We start from the raw sequence: 23,305 nt of genomic DNA on the forward strand, positions 1-23,305 counted from the left end.
CTCTTGGCACCCATTCCTTTCTGAGTCCATGTGTGCCATCAAATAGAGTTTATTATTTGTACCTTTTTCTCCACTTACATTCTTTAAAGTGAAAGCTTGTTTTTCTTACCTGCGACTGGTTCTGACCTCTGGTAATCCTACCATATTTCTTTGTATTAAATGATGTTTACAACTTTTTAGTTTTTTGCCGGTTTCAATTTTCTGTGACATTTTCCAGGCCATTTGTATAAAAATGATTTGAACTGTTTGTCTTGATTTTCATTGCTTGAAAATGTTTAGCCTATTATAATTCTACAGCCATCCTTAGTCTATTTGATTATGCTTATATTTAGTCAGAATTCAAATAAAATGTGTCACACAGTAATTGTGGCCCAGGACCCTCCTGGTCCTGAGATTAAGGTCTCAGTTTGGTATTTAGAAGGATTTTCAAGGCCATTTTTTGGTAAGCTGATCCTAAAACTGATAACATGGTTTAGTTAGATTGTTTGCAAAAGGTGGCAAATATATGGTGTTTTTCACCTGGTCTTTACTCATAGTGTCATTTACAACTGCTTTTGTAAAATTATGCATAAGACAAATGAGAAACATAACTGCTCCTAAAGTACTTGTATTTAGCTCTAACAGCAGTGGTGTTTCTGAGGAATAGATCTGGATCAGGAAGTTCAGTTGGAATAGTTTCGTTTTTTCCTTAATTTAGCTGTTTGATGAAACTCCGGTTAAACAAAATCCCCAGTAAGCAGTATCCTATGCTGTGTGCAGTAAATTGTCTGCTTTTGATCACATCAAAAACCTGGAAAAGCTAAGAGAAAATGGACCTTCTATTCTTCAAAGGTTAGATTTTCTTGCCATTTTTATGATTATTGAACATCTTAGAAAGCTTGGATAGCAGTCCTTTTTTGTTGTCCTAGAAAATGCAGTGCCTTCCAGTCAAAGCAGGAGAGTGAACAAATTGCTATGTTTTGCATTATCTGTGAAACATAACACATGCTCCTGCTGCATGTTTACTGCAGAATTGAACGCCATCCTCTGACAGAGCTCAAAAACAAATGGATCCTTCACAAAAAAATCAATAGGCTGGGATTTCTGCTAGGATAGCTAATGTCCCTTACCAGTACCCTTCTACATTGTGTCCTCAGCTTTAGAATTAAATTTTCTTAGCTCCATTAAAGTTTTTCATTTTTAATATTATTGCTTCCATGTTTCTCCCAAATCACATCTGAAAATGTAAGTGTGCATGTCTGACCACTTAGCAGATCTTCCTGGTAGAACTTGGAAAACTTGGAATATTAAATGAAATTACACTGTATTTATTAATGATTATTTTTCTCTGATTATGGACCGTGTTTAAATCTATAAAAAATGTGTAGAAACCCAAGTGGAAAGAAGTCAGAAAATTAATAGCTTGCTCCTTGTCTCATTAATATTTTCCCTTCTATCCCTAGTACTGGGGCCTTTCAGTACATTCCCATTTGGTATGAGTCACACCAAGGAGGAGGACCTGAAATAACCAGCTGTCACTGCCTTCTGTTAACTCTGAAAGAGTTTTTTGCCCACCTGGACACTACCAGGGCAAGTGAAGTATCAGCTTTTCAGTTTTGCTCAGGGCAGAGTTACCTATTACCAGGGATGCTGCTTCCAAAACCCTGCCAGTCAGCGTGGCAGAAGTTCACCAAAGTCCTCACAAGGGCACTAGATACTGACCTGAGAGCAAGTTTTTGGCTCATGGGATCACTCCTCCCAAGCTCTTTTCCCACTTTGATGTGCAGCATCACCCTGATCAGGACCCCTCTGGATGTTTGCTTCCCACTGCCCTGGCAGAGCCAGCATGGGGCATCAGAGGAGGACCAACAAGCCCTGCAAAATGGGATGCCACCAGGTGTGCTTAGACACAGACCCAAGGTGAGCAAGGAGCCCAGTTGCCTTCAGACCGCTCCACTATCACTGCCAAAACGTGGGCACTGCAGACCAGAAGGCACCAAGAGTCACTTCTGAACGCAGGTCTCCTTTGTATTCAATAGGAATAGGAAGGGAGTGAGGAGCAGATGCAGTGTAAGCACCTGGATTGCATCCCTGGATTGCAGTAAGGTGAGCCAGAGCTCACGTGGAGATGGTGAATGCAGTGGCAGCCTATGGCATCAATGACAGGAGAGTGCCCCAGGCACCTTCACACTCATAAGTCTCACCTAGAATGCTTGCAGGGCACTTGTCAGCAAAAAAAAAGGGGGTTAAGGATGTAGGAAACGAGGAAAAAAACCTCCACATCTCTTTATCAAAGAAGCTCATTCCAGACTGAACAATAGCCTAGAATGGAAGGAAATGCTGTCTAGAAAATGTATTTGGACTTGAGAGGAGCATCTCACCCAGTGTCATGCAGGAAATAGTCCCTTGTGCTGGAGAAGATGGCACATGGCAGTCAAAGGGCAGGCAGTGTCATGTAATGCAGAAGGGAGTATCCAGCCAGGGACAGCTTGCTAACAGGAGTTTCTAAGAGGTCGATCTTATGGTCAGTTTTAATACTGGGATGTTTCAGGGACCGGAGTACAACCTGCAGAGTAGCATTTTAATGGTTTTTGCAGCACACGCAGTACTGAAGTTCATTACTCATGAATGGGAAAAATCAGAGTATTGGAGAGGCAAGCTGGATGACCTTGAGCAGCACAGAATTGATTTGCAGTGAAATGGAACAGCCCAAATATGAGCAAAGAGGTCACTCATGTAGAGATTAATAACCAAAGTACTTGCTATTAAATGGCATATCACTGGTTATTGAAGAGGGGAAAAGAAAATTTCTCAGTGTACTAGGCATGTGACCAATGAGGCTGTAGTTGCATCTTTTCTGGAATACTTTGTACAGTTCTGGTCTCCATGGTACAGAGCAACTACATTTTTCTTGGACTGAGTTCAGGGACAATGGGGGAGAAGAGGACATTTCTTACTAAGGGCCAAGACAGCTTGGCTTGCTTAGTGTAATAAAATGGATGCTGAGAAGAGATATAATATCTCTTCAGAATTACTGCAGGAAGCAAACTTGGGAGGGGAAGAAAAGGATAAAACTGGTACTTACATAAGTGAAATAAAGATAAATTTAGCTTGGAAACAGCCAACCAGTCTGAGGGGTTTGGAAGAGACAGCCTGGGAGAGCCTTTCAAGTTTTGTGTCCCTGTGTTTAATTGCAGAATCAAAATTTGCCATTCAGATAAAAATGGCAAAGGAGAAATTGCAGAATATTTACAATGAATGCTGGTTGATTTGTGTTTTGTTTACAATTGCTTAACTGCATTATGCAGCAGATTAGCTATTAGCAAATCCTTTGTACGTGGAGATGTGAGGACAGGCTTCTGTGATAAATGGGAAAAATAAAGGTAATGCACAATTTGCACAGCACAGTAATGAAGTTCTGCACACTTTCTTGTGGGTATGAGTAGCAAACAGGATGTTCATAGGCATAATAGAGTCAGACAACATCTGATTTTTCAAAGGCATAACTGCCATCTCATTTGAACATGTATTGTGTGACCTTTTAGACAGATCATTTAAAAGTCAGTGTCCCAGACATTTTCAGTATGCACCCAGCAATGCCTATTTCCAGAGCTGGGTGAAGGATGAAGAGGAGTATTGATGAAACATAACTTACTAAAGATAGTCTTCTGCTTCAGTTCTACTTCAGCTTTTCATAAATAAATGTAATAAACTGCAGTTAACCTAAGTCATTATTAAAGCCTTAAACTTTTGAAATTTTAAGTATCCTACATTTACTGTTCATTTACAGCTAGTAAATGTGTCAGAAAAAATCAAGAGGGATCTAATATGTTGCCTTGCACTAGTATTAACTTAACTGATAAGGTTGTAACTACTGCTATGTAGTGGCAACTGGGCTTCAGAAACTCAATTTATGTCTTTTTTAAAGGGACAAGAATCACGCTCTTACATTTGAGATCAGATATTTTGGTGGCAGTCTGACCTTTTGCTACTGACTTTAAAATACTGTTGTCATGGATGGCCTGCCTTTTATGGGACTGCATCAAAAATAGAAAAGAAAATTCAGTATTATTAAAGTTATTTGTTAATTTCTTAGCTGTTCCAGGAATAGCTGACGTCAGTGGTAAAATTTGCTCATACTTCCAGTTTGGATATTGCTGCCCTTGCATTACAGATACCTAGATTTGTTAATGCTTGCACTGCCAAATAAAAGAGCTTGTTGACACTGGTAATAGGCTCTTTTAGCAGAGTATGGGTTATTATCTGGAGAGACAAGGTCAATTCACATCTAACCTTCTTGAAAGACACTTAATGTTTCATTGCAAGGCATGATTCCCAGATTATGAACCATCATTGTTGCACGCTCTCCAAATTCAGTAACTTTTATTTTAATATCTGGTCATCAGGGCTGAACAGAGCAGCCATTTGACCATTACTGTAAGAAAAATGCAGCCTTTGGCTTCCTATCAACCTGCTATTGGTATCTTTCAGCATCCATAGGAGGTGTTAATAAATAATATTCTGATACTAAATTAAAACCCAGCAATGTGACGAAATGGAAGTACAATACAAGAAAAAGATATTTCAAAGTGTAAATCTATAAGCTTATAATTATAGAAATTGGATTGTACTAAAATGCTACATGAGAAATGAAATTTAATCAGTTGAAGTGTACAACTTTGAATATGTATCACAGCATTTTTTTTAATGGAACCATGAATTTTCTTTTGCCTCCAACTTCCACAATACCATTCCTGTTATATAGCATGTTCTGAGTTTGGAGTTTATTTACTTGAAATATGTGTCGCTTTGTATAGGAAATGTAATACCTGTAAATTCAGGTTAGTGAGAATATAGGTACTACTGCTTGTGGAGGGAAAAAAAAAGGAAGATTTACAGGTTATTATATTTTATTATTAGTATATACAAATACAAGTGTATCTGCTTACCAGCTACCTGTCTGCACATAACTTTGAATGCAATAGATACATGTTAACTGTTGTTCAACAAAGGGTATAATTTTCTGTTTATAAATCAAAATGTTTGGGTAACTTAGTGTCTTCTTTTCTTCCAGTTGCCATTTACTCTAATTTTTCCTTACAAACTTTCCATTGTCCTTCATCCCTAATTATTACATTCCAGGGAGAGCTCCCAACTTCATTTGGTTTCTGTACTGGACATCTTTGAGCATGCTCCATTTCACCATGATTTGTTTCTGCAGGATCTTCTGTGTGTCTCAGTACATCCCTTAGTCCCATTCTTCTGTAAATGTCCAGAAACTGCTTTTCCTTTGGATCGTTTATCGTTATGGTGTCAAAATACCACAAATGGGGTGGCCACAGGCAAAGCTCAACACTTTAGCTTCTCTGTCTTAATTTTTTCTTAGTTTACTTCATTCTTCCACTTTCTCATGTTTACTTGCCCCAAGAACATGTCTGCATTTTGACCCTTTCTCCCTCACCTCTCTTCTGAGTAGAAGGGCAGAGTAGAGAAGGTAGCTCCTTTAGGAAAGGACCTTACTGAACCAGTGGGCACTAATCATCAGTCAGGGGTGCTGCCTGCACTCTTGTTAATTGCAACTCTTTTGAGAACCTTTCCCACTCACTCATTGTCTCAACTTTCATGAGCAATATTTTGTAGTTGTTTTGTCAGATTAATGATTTTTCACCAAATCTAATCCAATCACCCCAGAAAGATTCAGATTAAGGAAAAGACTTGACAGAGAAGCTTATAAAGGTATTGGGCTGCTTCTTTGCACTGGAGAGAGCTGTCAGTGTGCTGTACCCATCCTGTGGTAGTTATTGCCTGTCCCACGCATCCTCCCTCATAGTAATCATGCACCAAGATGACAAAAAGACTAACCTACAGTCTTAAAAAGTTTATGTACTTTTTAACCTACAGTGTTAAAAAGTACATAAAAAAAGTGAAGAATCGCAATGCTTCTTGCTTTTAATTTGAGGACCAGACAGTAACTCGGCATAGCTGGGAGGACTCGCATGTTTTGCCACATGGATGGTACAACAAAGTGAGTCATGACAACATGCTTCTCAAACTGGCGAGCTTCCCAGCCACATCCTGGGTGTTTTCCTGATGCCTCTCTGCTCCTACTGACCCTGCTGAGCCCCATGATTTCAACACTGCAGAGCCTGTGCTGTGGCAGGTCATGGACCCCCAGGCTGCAAATCATCTTCCTCAGGGACCAGTGCTATCTGGCTCTGCAGTCTCATGTATCACTGATAGCTATGATTTTGCATCATGATCTCCACTTGTGAAAGTCCTGGATGAAACATGGATTATTCCCTGTGATTCCTTGTCACTTACTGGGGATCAGTGGTGGGAGACAGGCTGTAAAGTCCACCTGCAAGGGAGAGAGTAGCTTTTCTTTGTCTGAAACAGAGCCAGGAACAGTATATCACTGTCCATACATATTTAACTCAGAGGAGTGACTCAGAATTTGTCTTGCTGAGGTGTAATTTTGGAAGCTGATGTTTGGAAGTCGTTTTTCTTCACTGAGTGTAGCTGCTGTCAGAAGGCGATTGGTAGTCCCGTTGTTTTGACTGTATTTTTGCTGCTTGTAGAACAGTTAATTCAGTGCTTTGCTGAAGTCTCCAGTAAAGTTTTTATGCTACCATGACACAAACACAGAAATAGAAGCACTGTTGTCAAGGTGATGTAGCCAAATTATTACCACCCTGTTGTTCGTGATTCAGTAAGAAAATAGATGAGAATTTTGGTGTTTTTTAAAATCTTTTCACTAAAAGTTTTAATGCTGTTTTAAGTAGTGAAGAAACAACAGCAAAATAACAGCCAAAGCAATCACAGGCAAATTCACATGAATGAGGTAGAATGAATTGAACAGATAGCACTGAAAATAGATTTGTCCTTCAGCTTCTGCTAGGGGCAAAGGTGAGAAGGAGAGAGTTTTGTAATGAGAGCCACTTTGATACTATTATTTGAAATAGCTGCAAGCAGAAACCATGGATAATAATAATCTCCAAACTGCAGAGGTTGAAAACGCCAAGAAGCTAAGAATGACTGCAGCTGCCTTGAGTGGTGGTGGAGCAAAGCCATGGAGTTGTGAATAGTTTATGCAGATTGAATATAATCAGAGTTGAAATGTGCAGTCATCAGGTTTGAGATCCAAGAAGCAGGTGGTACACGTGTCTATATCAGGATTTTGGAGGGGTTTCCTGGCATGAACCAACTCAAAGAATCACAGGCTAAAGAAACAGTTTTGATATCCACATTTTGATAAAACAAGTGGTCCATCCCTTTGAACACAAAACTACAGTCTTCTCAAAACATTCAGTGAAGCAAATTGTTTCTGTTTTAAAATAATGCTTTAGAACCCAATGCCACTTTTTTTCCTGGAAATGCTAAATAGAAGTTAATGACAGAGAGGAAATTATTTCCAAGTTTTGCAACTGGCAGCCTTTACCAGAGGATTCATGAGCTTTTCAAATACATTATTATTTAATTTAAATTGTGGCTTGTCAAGAACTGGGCAACCAAATGTGTAGAGAATGTGGCCAAGGTGGGCATATTCAGAATGGTGTATGACCTGATTATAGCCTGTAGATCTCTTTAATGTTTTGTTTTTTAAAAAAAAAAAATCTGCATTCACCAGTGTTTTTCTTCTGTATTCTTAGCAGAAAATAACCACATAATTATTAATATTTTAATTGCAGCTTCAGTGGTCTCTTAGTGATGGGATTTCTTAATTTCTGTTAAATACTGAAGAAGAAGAAACAGTAACAGTATTGAATAAACACTCTTGTGACTTTTGAGGCTTTTAAATATTTTTCCATAGCAAATGAAAAACATTTAAAAAAACAAGTATATTGATTCTGAATCTGAAAGCAGCTCTGTCCCTTCTTGACTAAAGAAACATTTTATTGGTGAGTTAGCAAATTTTGAGTTCACTTTTCTGTTTTCCATTCCTAAGAAATAATTTAATATATGGATGGATGGATAGATAGATAGATAGATAGATAGATAGATAGATAGATAGATAGATAGATTTATTTATGTATGGTCCAATGCAGGATCAAGTCTAGTGAGCATCAGCTGTGCGGTTTCCTTTCCATTTCCCCTTTCAGTTGCCAGCTGAAAAAAAAGCTTATCAGATACTGATTCAGTATGAAATTGTGAGCCAAGGCACTGATCCATCTTCCTCAAACCTTTTCATTATAAATTCTATTACTAGAAATTAAAATCTTGGTACGCTGTCACTTCAGTCCACTTTCCTACCTGCATACTCATGCTGATCACTAGCTATTCACTGCATGTGTGTGTTTATTAATCACTCTGTAATGCTGCCTTTTTTTTCCATTTTTCACAGTTTAGTTATTCCAGCTGGAAATGAGTAAACCTGCCAAAAGATTAAAGAAATAGCTTCTTCATTATTTATGTAGTGATTGCTTATCACTGGTCAGACAAGTGGATTGGGATTTAGGTGATCACATGTCAATATCTACAGTTTTGACATCTGTATCTACGATAAGCCTCCCAGGTTCCCTTTCTAAAGACAGTGGAGACAAAAATGCATTTTCAGGGTGCACGTCATCCCAAGCTTCTAAAGTAGATCAGATGATTTGCACCCTAGAAATACCAGGGTTAGTTGATTGTAAATGGAAATAAGACTAGCTTAGATGTTGGCTTTGTAGATGTCCAAAGGTAGATGATATGAATCCCATCCCTGTGCTCAAATTAATCATAAATGCCCAGAGATTCTGTGCAATGACACTGTTAACAAGAATGTACTGTGGCTGGGTTTTTTTGATGTAACAAAACACAGTGCAGTGATGATCATGTACTGTTCAGCACAAGTACCAAAAGCACTACAGTCATGTTAGGACTACTTTTCAAATGGATTGGGTTACCCTGCTTTTCACCTTGACTAAGTAGTACCAGGGAATTAGCATGTTCACATTCTTTCCAACAGATCCATTTGGCAACTGCATTAATACTCTGATTGTAGACATACAGAAATGGTGTTTAATATTTATGTTGGCAGATGAATATAATGTCCTTGACCAGATTAGGTCCTGCTATGCAAACCAGCATATATCAGATTGGTATTATTATTACTGTTATTGTTGTTGATAATAATAATAAAAACAACAACAACCATAATACTATTCACCCATTCTTGTCCAAGCAAGCTCACAAGGAGTTTATAAACATTGAAAAGGGAGGAACCTGAATGGAAGTAGCTTTATTAAGCAGTGACACATGGCGAGGGACTTCTGCATTAAAAAGGGTTAGAGAAAGTGACAGATGTTGAATGCTGAAACATTTTTTAGATTCTGTAGTTAATTTAGGATATTGCCTTAACGGTGATTTTTCCTGTGTGTTTCTCCCGCTTAGGATGATTTCCAGCATGCAGCCTCAGAAACCAACTGGGAGTCAGTCACAAGCTCTGTCTCAGTAAGTAATTTCTCACTGTTTTGCCCATGGATGGATTGATAGGGTGGCTTGAATCCAACTCAATAAAATGGCATCTGCACAGAGAAACAATGTATTCACCTTTGAAAGAGGATGAATAAAGCTTTTATCCAAATGATACTGGATTCAAACAGTGTTTTTAGGGATGTAAGATTCAGGATACACCTTTAGCTGTTGTAAACACAAGAGACAGCCATTGGGAAACATTTCTTGCTTTCAAACCCATCCTGCCAGTATGAAAATACAAGATGCAAACTTAAAATTTTTAATCTTGACTTATATGGAAGCCTATATGTAAAGCAGGCTGACAGGAAAATGGATTTGGCCTTTCATTGTCAATACTGAGAAATTTTTTTTAAGTGTTTCCAATAAAATATTATATCTGATAATATTATATGCTGAATTACTCCATATTCAGCAGTGAATTGCAACTTGGGAGAAAAATTAAGAAAGAAAAAAAACCTAAGTAATCTAATAGAAAATTTTAATTTTCTTTTCATTACATTTGACTTGTGTCATTGGCAAAAATCAGTCCTCTCTGCCATTTCCCAGTGCTGGGGAATGGCATGGTAGCAGGAGAATTCATAATATGGGCAGTTCTCTTCTGTGTGCTTTACTTCCTACTCCGCACCACATCTCGGTTCTTGTTAACTCCTCTTAAAACACATGAGATGGGGTTAAGTGCTTAAAGCAGACTTGAGACCAATGTCTGAAGCATTCATGGAAGAGAGCTTAGTGATAGCACCTTTGTTACAGTAGCATACAGTAGCAGCTATTGAAGGAGCAATAAATAAAATCTAGGTAAATTCTACTGATCAGGGTCCAATCAAGGCAGCAAGCAAAGAGAAAACTCTGTGCTGCCAAAATTAGATCTTGAGCCAATCTCACTTGTGTTTACTCTTGAATTTGCAAATGACACTTGCCCTTCATCATACGATTCATTGATTGCCTGGAACCAACTGTGCTGAAAGTCTCGAGGAGTGATGTTAGCACGGCTGAGATCTACTGGATGTGCCAAGCAGGAGATGCTAGAACAGTTTCACTAAAAGACACAAATTCATTCTTCATTCTAATGTGTGCTTGGGAAAAAAAAATAAAAATCAATGTGATGGAATATTTTGTTTAAAAATATGGTAGGCTGATGTTTGAAAAAGTAAGCCTAGGGCTCCCTCATCAGGTAACTATGTAAAAGAGACTAAGCCTATGGTAAACGCCATGTTAGTTCATATCCTTAACATCATAAAATGCACAATATACCAAAGAATAACCCAGTATCCTTTTCATATTGAAAAATCAAGTTCATCTTTTTTCATCTTCTGGGTTTTTTTCTGAAAAAAATGTTTTTAATGTGTTGCAGCTAAAGAAGTTCAGTACAAATATTACAGGTAGCAAGCTGATGCCCAAGGTCATGGAAACCTACAGCTAAACCAGAAGCAGAACCTCGGTTTCATTGGTTTTCCCATGTCATTCCCTATCTAATAAAATGTACTTTCTCCAGCACATTGCACCCGCAAATCCTTTTTATCCTCAGAGAAAATAAGGCAGGGAGATTGAGCAATTTTTCACAAAAGCACCAAGGAAAATATCTGAGGACATCCAAGTTCTTCAGAAGAGAAAGATTCAGGGATTCTGTTACGGTCTTGAGAGGCAGAAGGACAGACTCAGACCTACCAGTTTTGGACAAGAAGACATACAATCCTGCTGGTGCTCAGGTAGTATGGCAGGTTTGAGTTCTCTCAAACCCACAAGTAACCCAAAGGGTCATTTTAGTATATAGACACATTAAAACTCTCAGAATGAAAATTTTAGAGTGAGCAAATTCTTACTTCCATGTCCGAGGTCATATCACAGAGTTATATTTTGGTTTGTTTTTTGGGTTTTTTTTGTTTGTTTGTTTGTTTGTTTGGGTTTTTTTCTCAGGAAGTTAAAAAAAAAAATGCTTCTGCCCTTAACCCATCATGTCAAACTCAGGAGAAAAAAAGGAAACAAAATTCAGCTCCTTATAAGGTTAGTTTCCATTATATGTAAAGTAATTTTATGACCAACAAAAAACTGTGGTGCACATTGAATTGCCTGTCAGGCTCACAACAGAGATAGGAAAGTGAAAAGACTGAGTGAACAGAAATTGAGGGCAAGAGCACATACGAAAAAAAAACAACCTTTGTGTCGCAGTAAATTAAAAACGTATTGAGTGTTTTTAAGAAGTTCAAAGGAGGTACATAATGTGGAGGATCTTGGCTCCTCATTGCTTCTTACATCTTCTCTTGCCCCATCTTTGGATGTGATCTCAGAAGTCAGATTATGACAAGCACAAACTCTCCTGAAGCCAGCGCCTCATTCTTGGCAGGACAAAAGAGAGGCAGTTGGGTTGGCAGCTTTGAAGTTGCTTTCGGGCCTGTCACATGATGTTGTTGCCAGGAGGCTATCTCAGCTGTTGAAATAATTCCTCTTGATTTGGCTGTCACTGAGAAAAAGTTAAGCTTTCTTCTGTGTTTGAACGAGGCTGCACAAATCTCTTGAGTAAGAGCTTTTATATGAAAAGAAAATGGGGAATCCCAACTGCCTGTATGAGTTTGAAATGCTCTGCATATTCACAGCTCGACCTCCACTTCTGTCATGAAATGTACAGTTGAACATGTGGGGAAAAAACCTCCTGCACTGAGTAAGCCTGATTTTTATGCTCCTGTTTCTTCAGCATCCTTGGACCTTCTCTCACTTTTGACAGGCAGTCAGGGTTTGATCTTTCCCTACTGGACTGCCATGAGCTCCACCAAGCTCTCCTCAGTAAGAAAGTAGTATATGCAAGAAAATGTCAAAAATTGTTAGTTTTTTGATACAGCTTACCATTAAAGACAAGTGTTTTATTTTAAAAGATTTTATTTTAAAATATATATACTTTAAAACCCTTATAGGGGGAATTAAAGGACACAATCTTGCAAACAAATGAGTGAATTTACTCAAATGAGTAGACCCTCCCATTATGGACCCAACTGAGTGAGGTTAATCACAAAGATTAATAGTTTAATATATGCATTTACTTGGGAGATGAGGCAAAACAAATATTTTGGGAAGCCATTAATTTTAACTGGCATATTTCTGCTCAGAGCTGGATTTTCATGAAAGAATTTAGGTTTCTAGGGGTTTCTCCCTGATGTTTCAGCTTACAAGACCAAACAATTTGTGTGCTATACTGTGCCTGTGGTTGAAACAAAATTGATTGTGGTCCATCAGAAAGTAAGAGATCTGCATGAATAGGTTTTTTGTACATATTTTACATGCTATTTGTCCTTGTTCTTGGATAAGGGAAAAGGTGATATCAGGATAGTGAATATTGTGGTTCTAAATTAAGGATTTTACAAATGTTTCAAGTCCTCTCCAGTAAAATTGAAAATGCTGCAATCATTCCTTTGAAGTCAAATTGTGCCAGAAGTTCATTGGGAACACTCAGAAAATGGTACTTGGTCCTAACTGGTGGAAGATAAACATTCCATTTGGTGTTATGATATAATTGTGAGGATATTACTATGTTGGTGATCCAAATATTCATTGTTATATTGCTGAGATCATGGAATTGTAGAATGGCTTGGCTTGGAAGGTTCTTTAGAGATCACCTAGTTTCAATCCCCTTGTAGTGGGCAGGGATGCCTTTCATAGGATCAGGCTGCTCACAGCCCTCTCCAACCTGACTGTGAACACTGTCAGGGATGGGGCATCCACAGACTCTTTCAGCAACCTGTTCCAGGGTCTCACCACCTTCACAGTAAATCTCAAATCTAATCCAGACCTATTCTCCTTCATTTTAAAGCTGTTCCACCTTGTCTTATCACTACCTGCTCTTGTAAAAAGTTTCTCTTCATCTTTCTTGTAGGCTGTCTTCAGGCACTGAAGTTAGGTCACCCCAATGCCTTTTCTTCTCCAGACTGAACAATTCCAATTGTCCTAGTCTTTCCTCAGTCCTTCTAATCATCTTGGTGTCCTTCCTCTGGACTGGCCCCAGCAGGTCCATGTGCTCCCTGTGCTGGGACCCCAGAGCTGCTGCAGCCCTGCAGGTGGGGTCTGAGCAGAGCAGAGGGGCAGAATCCCCTCCCTGGCCCTGCTGCCCACGCTGCTCTGGATGCAGCCCAGGACACCTTTGGCTTTCTGGGCTGGGAGTGCACACTGACAGCTCATGGCCAGCCTCTCACCCACCAGCACCCCCAAAATCCAAATACCATGTTTTTTCTGTTTAGTCAGCTGTATTTTTGGTGAAAGGTCAGTTCAATGTCAATTCATCAGTGTTTTGTAATACATTTAATTTTGGTTAGCAAAGGGCCATTTTTCCAAGTCTCTAACCATGCCAGATTTGTTGTCCAAATTGACCAGAGAAAAACAGTCTAGCAGACTTCTTGCATTTGTCTTTCTCTGCTGTGATTTCTGATCTGCCTCATGTGAAATAACCAACAGAACTGGCATCTCCATATCTGTGGCCATGGCCATCATAGTGCTTTCAAAAGACATTTTCATTACATCCTTGTATATGTTCAAACCATCATTCCCTTTGAGGAGTGCATGTAAATACTGACAGTCCACCAGTGGCAACACTTTTGGTCCCTGCATCTCCTCTGGGATTTGCTTGGGAGTTTCTTGGTATCTCTTCTCCTTACAAGAAGAAAACACGGGTGTAAGAAAGTCTTGGCCCAAGGACTTGAAAAGATGGCCCAAAGTAACTGTTTCACTCAATAATGAAACAAGTGTGTCAATAATTGTTTTCAGTTGTTTAAAGTGGCGCTGTAATTTATTCCAAGTGCACTGAGATGTATGTCACTCTTAGGGGGTATCCTATCCCTCTCCATCAGTGACTGACCCTACGCTCACGGCAGAAGCACTGGATCAGACCATTGCCGCATTTGACACGGTGGAGGATCTGCTCAAACACTTTAACCCGGACTCCTGGCAAGAAGATCTTGAGAACCTGTACACAGACAGTGGGCATCATTACCGAGGCAGGAGCTACCATGACAGGAAGTCCAAAGGTAGGAAAAGACTTTGGGACATACGCATACTTTGGGACAAGGGCAAGGTACCACCTATTAAAACCAGGGATGTATTGTTTAATCCTTAATCAATTTCTAGGTAGGATCTCACTTGAGAAATCAGACTGAAAACTTCCTTTTTTTAAGATAAATTCACAAATAAAAACACAGATCCACATATAAAGACAGATGGTTCTCAGCTTTACCCTCTTAAGCATTCCTTTGTGTGTAAAGCGTGGGGCTCCTAATTACCTGTGTTATCATCCTTCTTTAAATACCCTGCTTAGGGACTGTTCTCTGTTGAGTGAGGAATAATCACTTTTATCACATTGTGCTTAGGGAAGCATCTGGTGCAGACACCTGTATGTGCAGCTGTTTTTTTAGGATGTGAACATCTCACTGTTTTTCACTATGTTGGCAGGGAACATTGTTGTGGTTTAACATCTTTGTCTGTAATTGAGCAAAGCACACATTTCTGGGTTACGTTTCTTGTTTCCTTCTGTTAGTTCAAATCATCCACCAAATGGTAAAGCAAAGGGGAGTTTAGCTGGCAGTACAAAGCCATAAGGATAAAGAAACACTATTGAGAAGACACAGTTGTGCTCTGGGGCAACCATGCACTGAAGGGCCTGATGAAATTGCCCTTCATGAGCAGTATAGACATAGGAGGTCTGTTAGGATTCTCCAGGATGGTGACCCCTGTAGTTTTCACAGAGGATCTGGAGTGAAGAATTTTGATTCCTCTTGTTGTAATCTATTTTCAAGTTGTGTATTCACATGCATTCTTCTTTATAACTTTAAAATTATAATTCCAAATAACAGTTCCAATTCTGTGTAATCTACCATTTATTTACATCTCAGATCCCACCCCCATACATTAAGCAGGGAGGGAGGGAGAATTGTAGTTCAGTGTTTGTAACATACTTGTTATCAAATTATGAGGCTTTGGTTTTAAAAGTGATGTGTAGACTGCATTAGTGTTAGGGAAGACTATGTCAAGAAGTGTTCCCAGGCCCCAAAAACACAGTCACCATATTGCTATTGCTGGGCATGAACCAGGATCTGGCAGAGGCCACCTGCCATTCATGTGTCTACCTTAGCTTGGAGAGTAAGAGATGAATGGTAGTAATGTGGGCTGTCCTGTGGCTCTTCTCCTTGGAGTAGGAGGATAACCTCAGGCACATACAATGTATTAGGAGACACGGTACTGGTGTACAATTTCCAAGACAGGTTAGCTTTCTTTGTTTCTGGGCTCAGCACTTCAAAGGAATCTGTGATAAAGCCCTGAGCACCCATTCAGCAAAAAGTAAACTGCTTTACTCCCTCTTGGCACCTCAAAAATTTCAGGTAACCACCACAACTGTTTCTGGGGAAAAATTTCACCAAAGTGTTACTGCATGACTTTCAAGAGTGGTTTGATCCTTATGGGGGTGTGTGGAACATGATCTGTTGTGTCCCTTATTCATCCAAGCTGGATTTGGCACCAGTAGATATGTATAAAAAAGAAATGAAGGGTCTGCTCTGCATTTAATAGAAGCTGATTAGAATCCTGGATCCTGTACTGATTCTATTCTCCAAATACCATTTCATTCTCAGATCATATTTGGCCCACTGTCCCTTATATTTAAATAACCACATAAATATAAAATAGCATTTGATGCTTTATTGATGATAATTATGCAGGCTACAGGTATCAGATTGACCTGGTAGTGCTCAGAAAATTCAGATGCATAACACTTTTTCCATTTATTATAAATACAATTCAGCTTCTTGTGTAGCAAGAAACTAAACAGATTTCCAGTTACAATTTTAATACTTGATTTTTTTTAAATAGGATTTTTTTGTTGGTAGTGGTTTGGTTACAGGAAAAAAAAAAAGGTTCAAAACAGTTTTCCTTTTGTTTTCAAACTAAAGGCCAAATTCCCTGACTGTTAGCAGCTCTCTGGGCTGAGGTACCTCACCATAATGAAATCTTTTTAAAATTTCAGTTAAGAATTTTTATTTAGTCATAAACTTCTGACAAGATTAAAGGCTTGTTCTTGGAGGATGTGAGGAGTAAGAAATAGCTTTAACAAATCCTTAAATTGGAAATGCTTGGTGGCTTTTAAACACAGACAGTGTGTATCTCTGAGGAATATTTATAGGCACTGGGGTAACCTTGCAGCAAAAAGAGCAATAGATTATATCATAATTTATTTCAGATACCTATCTGTTTCGGCTTACAGCTTGAGCTTTATTTTTTTATCCAAAGTTAGAATAGCCCTGAGGCAGGTAGGAACAATTTGATGTAATCTCTGCCTATCTTTCACAGCATTTTCAGATCACATCATATAAATGGCATAAATAATTAACTAATCATTTCACTCCTATCCAGCCTTCTGCACATACCAAACTCTGGTACAAATGAGCTAAAAGAGGTAGTGTTGCTGAATACTAATTCTGATAGCAGGGATAGGTGATAAATTATATTTAAATGGTGTGTTTTCCTAATTTGCCTGTTAATAATCTACAAATATCAAGATCAGGCAAATAAGAAGACAATATTTTATCATAGATGAAATTCACAGAATCAGGGAATAGATGAAGTGGGAAGACACCTCAAGAAGTTAAATGCCCCTCCTCAAGGCAGGGTCGTCAGTAGAAGGTTGCTCATGACCATGTCAAGTCAGTGTTTTAATATCTCCAAGAATGGAGGCTGCTCAGTCTCTCTGGAACCACTGTCTGAACAAAAATAAACAAACAGACAAACAATAAGTAGTTTCCAACATTTAAATATTTTCTTATTAAGATTCCTTCTTAACATGTTTTCCTATGTTAAAATTTGAGTCCGGAACCTTTTGTTCTTTCAAAGTACACTCCAGCTCCATCTTTGCTTCCTCCCTTCATTGCTTCGTTGATGGACCAAAGCAAACTGTATGAGGTTCCACAAGGCCAAGTGCTGGGTCCTGCCCCTGGCTCACAGCAACCCCGGGCAGTGCTACAGGCCTGGGGCAGTGGCTGGGAAGATGCCCAGTTAAAAAAGGCCCTGGGGGTGCTGGTGACAGCAGCTGAACATGATCCAGCAGTGCCCAGGTGGCCAAGAAGGCCGATGGCACCCTGGCCTGGATCAGCAGTGGTGTGGCCAGCAGGAGCAGGGCAGTGACCGTCCCCCTGCACTCGGCACTGCTGAGGCCACACCTCAAATGCTGTGCTCAGTTCTGGGCCCCTCAGTGCAAGAAAGACATTGAGGGGCTGGAGCGTGTCCAGAGAAGGGCAGCGGAGCTGGGGAAGGCTCTGGGGCACAAGTGCTGTGAGGAGCAGCTGAGGGAGCTGGGGGTGTTTAGCCTGGAGAAAAGGAGCCTCAGGGGGGACCTCATCACTCTCTGGAACTGCCTGAAAGGAGGGTGCAGCCAGGTGGGGTCAGCCTCTTCTCCCAGGGAACAAGTGACAGGATAAGAGGAAATGATCTCAGGTTGCACCTGGGAAGATTTAGATTGGATATTGGGGAAAATAATTTCACAGAAAGGGTTGTCAGGCACTGGAATGGACTGCCCAGAGAAAGTGTGTGGATGTGGATGTGGCACGTAGGGATATCATTTAGAGATTATTATGGCAGTGCTGGATTTCTGATTGTATTTTTGATGTCTGAAGGTCTTTTACAGGCCTAAAGATTCTATGATTTTTTGGTTTTGTACACATTAATATATGCATATACAGATCAGTCCCTTCCTGGATATCTCTTGCAAGTACCTGAAAGTTGAAGAGTGTGTGGATTAAATCTATATTTATGGTAACTCCATTCAGTCTAAAAAATCTGATCTCACGCCTCTACAATACTGATGCAATTCTATTTAATTAAGTGCATTTCTTTCTATTGAAATCAAAATTGCATTTCTGTTGAAATTTCTATTGCATTTCTCGCTATTGAAGTGAGATACTGGTATGAAATGTGTCTCACTAACTAGCACATGAAGTTTGATGTATGTTCAGCAAGGTTTGCTGTTAACCATTCCAGTGAAAGGTGACTGTAAAATCCCAGAGCAGTCCAGACTGGCATAACAGGACAGAAAAGAGAGGGAGAAGACACATAAAGATTTTCACAATTCTGGAATGAGAGGCCTCGTATAAGCTATAGACTGTGGTGTACACCTACATGAAAACATGATAGACATTTCAAATAACCTCTGCAGTTGTAAATATAAAGGTTTGCTACCAATTGCTGCATTTTAGAAACTCTGAAAGCACAAACATTCAACTTTATGTTCATCCTAGCCTCTTAAAAAAAAAGCATATCGTACCAAAGTATATACTTTAAAATAATTCCTTTTACATTGCTGTAATATATTGCTGACCTCAGTGACATAGTAATTTGGTTATTACATATACATATATATACATATACATATATTATATTACATATGTCCAAAAAGGTATCACTGGCTATTGGGTTATTTAATACTGTTCATGGCTAGAACACAGCTAAAGAAGTAAAAATCCATGTTTCACAATTATGATGATCTTCTTCAAGAACAGGTTTCTGTTTTTCTGGAGAGTCATAAGGAGAGTTCAGACATGTTTCAAGGAAGCGTCTTCATCCTAGTTTAAGTTTCTGAAAGCATGAATTTATCTGGTTAATAGTATTAGAAGAGCATCTAATACAATTGTAAACAATCATCAGCGACAATCGAGCCATCAATTAAACATTATTTAACTTTTCCCACATACTTGTTTTCAATTATGTTTTGCTGTTGTCTCTGAATTTTTACCTCCCATTGAATAAGGTTTTTAAATTCCAAGATCTCCAGCTGTGAAATGGCTTATGTACAAATGAAGAAAGAAAGGAAAAGGGACAAGTTCACTGTTCCTCATCATAGAAGTAAATCCAAATGTCATGGGGCTGATACCCAAAGAAAGGGGTTGTCTTTAGAAAGGAATGGAGTGTTTTGTTTTGTTTTCCCATAAATAAACCTTGGAAGCAGGAACACATGTAGATAGATACATTTGGGTAATTAACAAGACTACCCCTGCCTCTAAGCTCATTTTCTTTTTAGGAAATAGTACACAAAAAGCCTTTGGCTATCAGAGGAAATTAATCAGGTGGGACATTCTTGCAATAGCATGTGTCTGCAGTGACAGCTTTACAAGTTAAATAAATAAACACTTGCTGGCATAACCGCACTGCTCTCTGGAAGGGGAGTAGTGAGGTCAGACAATGGTTCTTCACAGAATGTTTCTGCTGTTCATTGCCAAATCAGTTCCCAAGATCAGTCAAGTTTCACCATGTCCTTAACAATAGTTTCTAATTCTCATTACTTAAAATGGTCTAGCAAGAAGTTAAAATTTTAATGTTATTTCTCAGAGGCTTGCAAGCACTGGCCAGTAAATTACTGCAAACGTCCATGCACTCTTCCTTGAAAGATTCTGGGACAGCTGCCAGCAAGTTTCAGTGCACCAGACAGGGAGTGCAGGCATCACAAATGCTGAATGCTCGCTCATGCATGGCAAATTTGAATATTCCAAGTACATGGAATACCTTCTTAAATAGCTGATAATTTAAAGTATTCCCTGTGGTTAAAAAGCCAGACTATTTCCCCCACCCTTCTTCAGTTAGGAACCAAGTTGTCTGTTGCTTTCAAACTGCACACATTCATTCATTTCACAATCTAATTCAGATCTACATTCCTACCTTCCCCCTCTGTGACAAATGAGATTTTCCCTCGCGTGTTACATGATGTAATTGTTGGTCACTGCAGTGAAAGATTTTCTTATTAAACCCTTTTTTAAAATGCTAGTGAAACTTACAGCATGTTATTTATCACTGAAATAAGCTGCTCTTTTCCATTGATTTCAATGAAGCTGTGTCCAATAGTTTGGCCTGCTTTTGCTACTTGACCTGTACCACAGCTGATAATCGGTTTGCCAGTCCATAATAGGCCTATATATTTTGCCCTTTGTTCCATGAAAACAGCTATAATCCTACTGAAATCTTGATCTTTTCGTTCCTCTAAAATAATAGTTGCTGTATTGAGGAAGTTTGTCGTAGTGCTGTAAAGTAAATGGAAATTGCATGATCTTCTTAGCTCCCGTGAGAAGGATTTAGACAGCTCCCAAGTTTTCAGGTATATTTAACAAATTGCTTATTGTGATATCATTAAGCATGTGCAGTGGAACAGTGAAAATCATCAGCCATATGTGTTGAAGTCTAGAAGCCACAGGGTTTGGTCTAAATTTGGTATGGAGAATTATTTCATCAATGTCAGAGCGTTTATATGATTCAACCAGCAGAAGATGTGACTGGGAAACTACATTTCATTTGTTATTGCCATATAATTGTGAGGATATCATTATGTTGGTAATCCCAGTGTTCACTGTTATATTATTGAGATCATAAAATCACAGAATGGTTTGGATTAGAAGGGACCTTAGAGATCATCTAGCTCCAATGCCCTTGCTGTGGACAGAGACACCAGATAGGTTACTCAAACCTATCCAACCTAGAACACTTCCAGGGATGGGGCATCCACAACCTCCCTGGGCAGCCTTTTCCAGTGTCTCACCAGCCTCACAGTAAAGAATTTCTTCCTAATATCTAATCTAAACCTACTTTTTTTCAGTATGAATCAATATCTCCTTGTCCTATTACTACTTGCCCTGAAAGTCCCTCTCCATCTTATTTGTGAATTTTCCACCTCAAGTTCAGCCACACCATAGCTTCAGTCATATACAGCACTACTCTGAATGTCCTTCATGGTTTTTACAGTGCCCCTAGTTTACCTGCAGATCTTTTGCAGTATTGACCCCAGCATTACCCTGTGGAGAATACAAATACTAGCCAGCTACCAATTGTACTTCAAATTGCTGGCCATTTTCCTCAAGCCTCTCAGATACTCCAGTTATCTACTGAATTTATAGTCCGCCTATTCCATTATATATCAGAAATCTGGCTGCAAGGATGCTATTCATCACTTTCAAAAACCAGCAGATGCTTCTGCTGCTTTCACCTCATCCAGCAAGACAGATGTCTCATCAGAGCTGACTCTGAAGTTGGTCTTGTTAAATATATTCTGGATGTTCCAAATCATCCCCTTGTCTGTCATGTGCCTGGGCACTGCTTCCAAGATTTCCCCCTTGATTTTATCATGGGCTGACCAGTCTGCAGCTGCCCAAATCCTCCTTGCCTTGCTTGTAGATGGCTTTGACATGCGGTATAGGAATACCATGGCAAGGCAGCTGCCATCTCTTACACCTTCGCTCTGCTCTGTGACTGATGCATGAAAAAAGTGTAGAACATTCAGCTATGATGATGTTAAGACCATGTGTGAATTTTGAATAGATAAAGTGTTAAAAGCAACCCTAACAGACCATCTATCTCTTTAAAATTAATCAATGACCAGCTGCAGAAGCTTTCTCCTCAATCTTTAAGGCCTCCCCTTTTCAGAATAAAACATGACATTAGCTGCAGTCTCTGATTTCAGTGCCTACCTCTGATTAAGATCACAGAATAACAGAATATTTTGATGAATGCTTCAAGGTAAATACATGCCATAGAGCTATGTGAAATGGTTTTAAGCAGAGGATTTAAGGGAGGGGAGGGGTAAACATTGGGCACCAACTATCCAGTTTAGTGGTCCAGTACATCTCTTTTATGTTTCCCTTAGTTTTAAGCTGTCTCTGATGAAGACATTCTATAATAATACTTGGGAATTATTTTCATCCAGTCTAAAGAACCTTTTAGTTCTAGTTTTAAATTAAGGACTCCAGTGGTTTCAGTCCTTGATAAGTAAAGCAGCTGGATTTCACACCAATCACACCAAGGCTCAGTTACATTTTAGTCACAGCAGTGAAGTGATGCATAAAACCGTCTGTACTGTAAAATCTCATTGTTATATGGATAAGGAAATGGACTAGCTCCAGACAGTAAAACAACCCAAAGACAGGAAAAAATGCATATTGAAGCTTTCAGCAGAGAGAGTTGTTCAGAATAAAATGTGTTCTTTTGTTAGGGAGCAATAAACCATGATCTAGAGCTTAGGATTTAATTAGGCAATGGGAACTGTTCTTGTGTGTTGGTGTGGTGCTACCAGAGTACAGTATACACTGTTCACAGAGTACACTGCATGCTCACCTTATTCTCACCAAGCACTGCAGTTCTGTAGAGCAGGGTAAAAAAGAGTGTAGGTGTTTACCTCCAGCTGAATTTTAATGGAGGATGACTTGTGTGTCTCTTAAATTGTTTATTTAGGCTTTTCTTCTCTGCTTGACATTACTTATTTTCATGTTTTCAACATCACTAAAATAAGACTGCTTATCCGAGTATCTCATAGATGTTCCCCTGGATTGCTGCAGTGTCAATGTGGATGATCCAGGTTTTCCCCTCAAACAATCTCATTAGTGATGAAGGCAGAAAATTTCCATCTCTCTTCTTCCTTCAGTAGATTTTCTTTTTCATATCAGTTGGCTGAAATGAGTACTAGCCTGATACTGTTTGCTTTGCCAGTTAACAAAGCGGATGGCAAAGGTCCTGATGAGAATGTTTAGAGGTGTGGGAAACACTTCCCTGTGGAAAGAATTAGCCTGAAGCCTGCAGTGAGAAGAGGTGGCTTTGAAGAATAACAGTAGAGAAGGAAATATCATCTGTTAAAACAAAGAAATCAATATACCCTGGACTTGCCAGTCCTGGCTAAGGACACTCACAGTGTATTTTTCTCTTAGTGAATGAGTATACCACCAGTCCCATTGATTTTGTAGTTATAGCAGGAGGATGATCTATACCTCTTTTGGAGAGATGCTAGCTCTCTGGAGAGAACCACTGAGATTTCATGGGGGGATGTATCATAATTGCTATAAAATAGCAATTTATCTGCTAAATTCCCATTGACTGAGATAAC

At 39.2% G+C, this 23,305-nt stretch overlaps 1 protein-coding gene across 4 annotated transcripts in view; it reads left to right on the plus strand.

Annotated features, from left to right (window-relative positions):
• The window catches only part of PDGFD (platelet derived growth factor D), a 139,279-nt gene that overhangs the window by 100,212 nt on the left and 15,762 nt on the right, over window positions 1–23,305 (plus strand). For all 4 annotated transcript variants that reach the window (XM_005516221.3, XM_005516222.3, XM_014252282.2 and 1 more), the window contains 2 exons: window positions 9,349–9,408; window positions 14,237–14,438. In XM_005516221.3, the coding sequence (XP_005516278.1) occupies window positions 9,349–9,408; window positions 14,237–14,438 (262 nt within the window). The remainder of the gene's footprint in view (window positions 1–9,348; window positions 9,409–14,236; window positions 14,439–23,305) is intronic.

Source organism: Pseudopodoces humilis, chromosome 2 (assembly GCF_049639895.1).
Source record: "Pseudopodoces humilis isolate 2021_Gansu_Grassland_sample_001 chromosome 2, ASM4963989v1, whole genome shotgun sequence".
NCBI classification, from domain to species: domain Eukaryota; kingdom Metazoa; phylum Chordata; class Aves; order Passeriformes; family Paridae; genus Pseudopodoces; species Pseudopodoces humilis.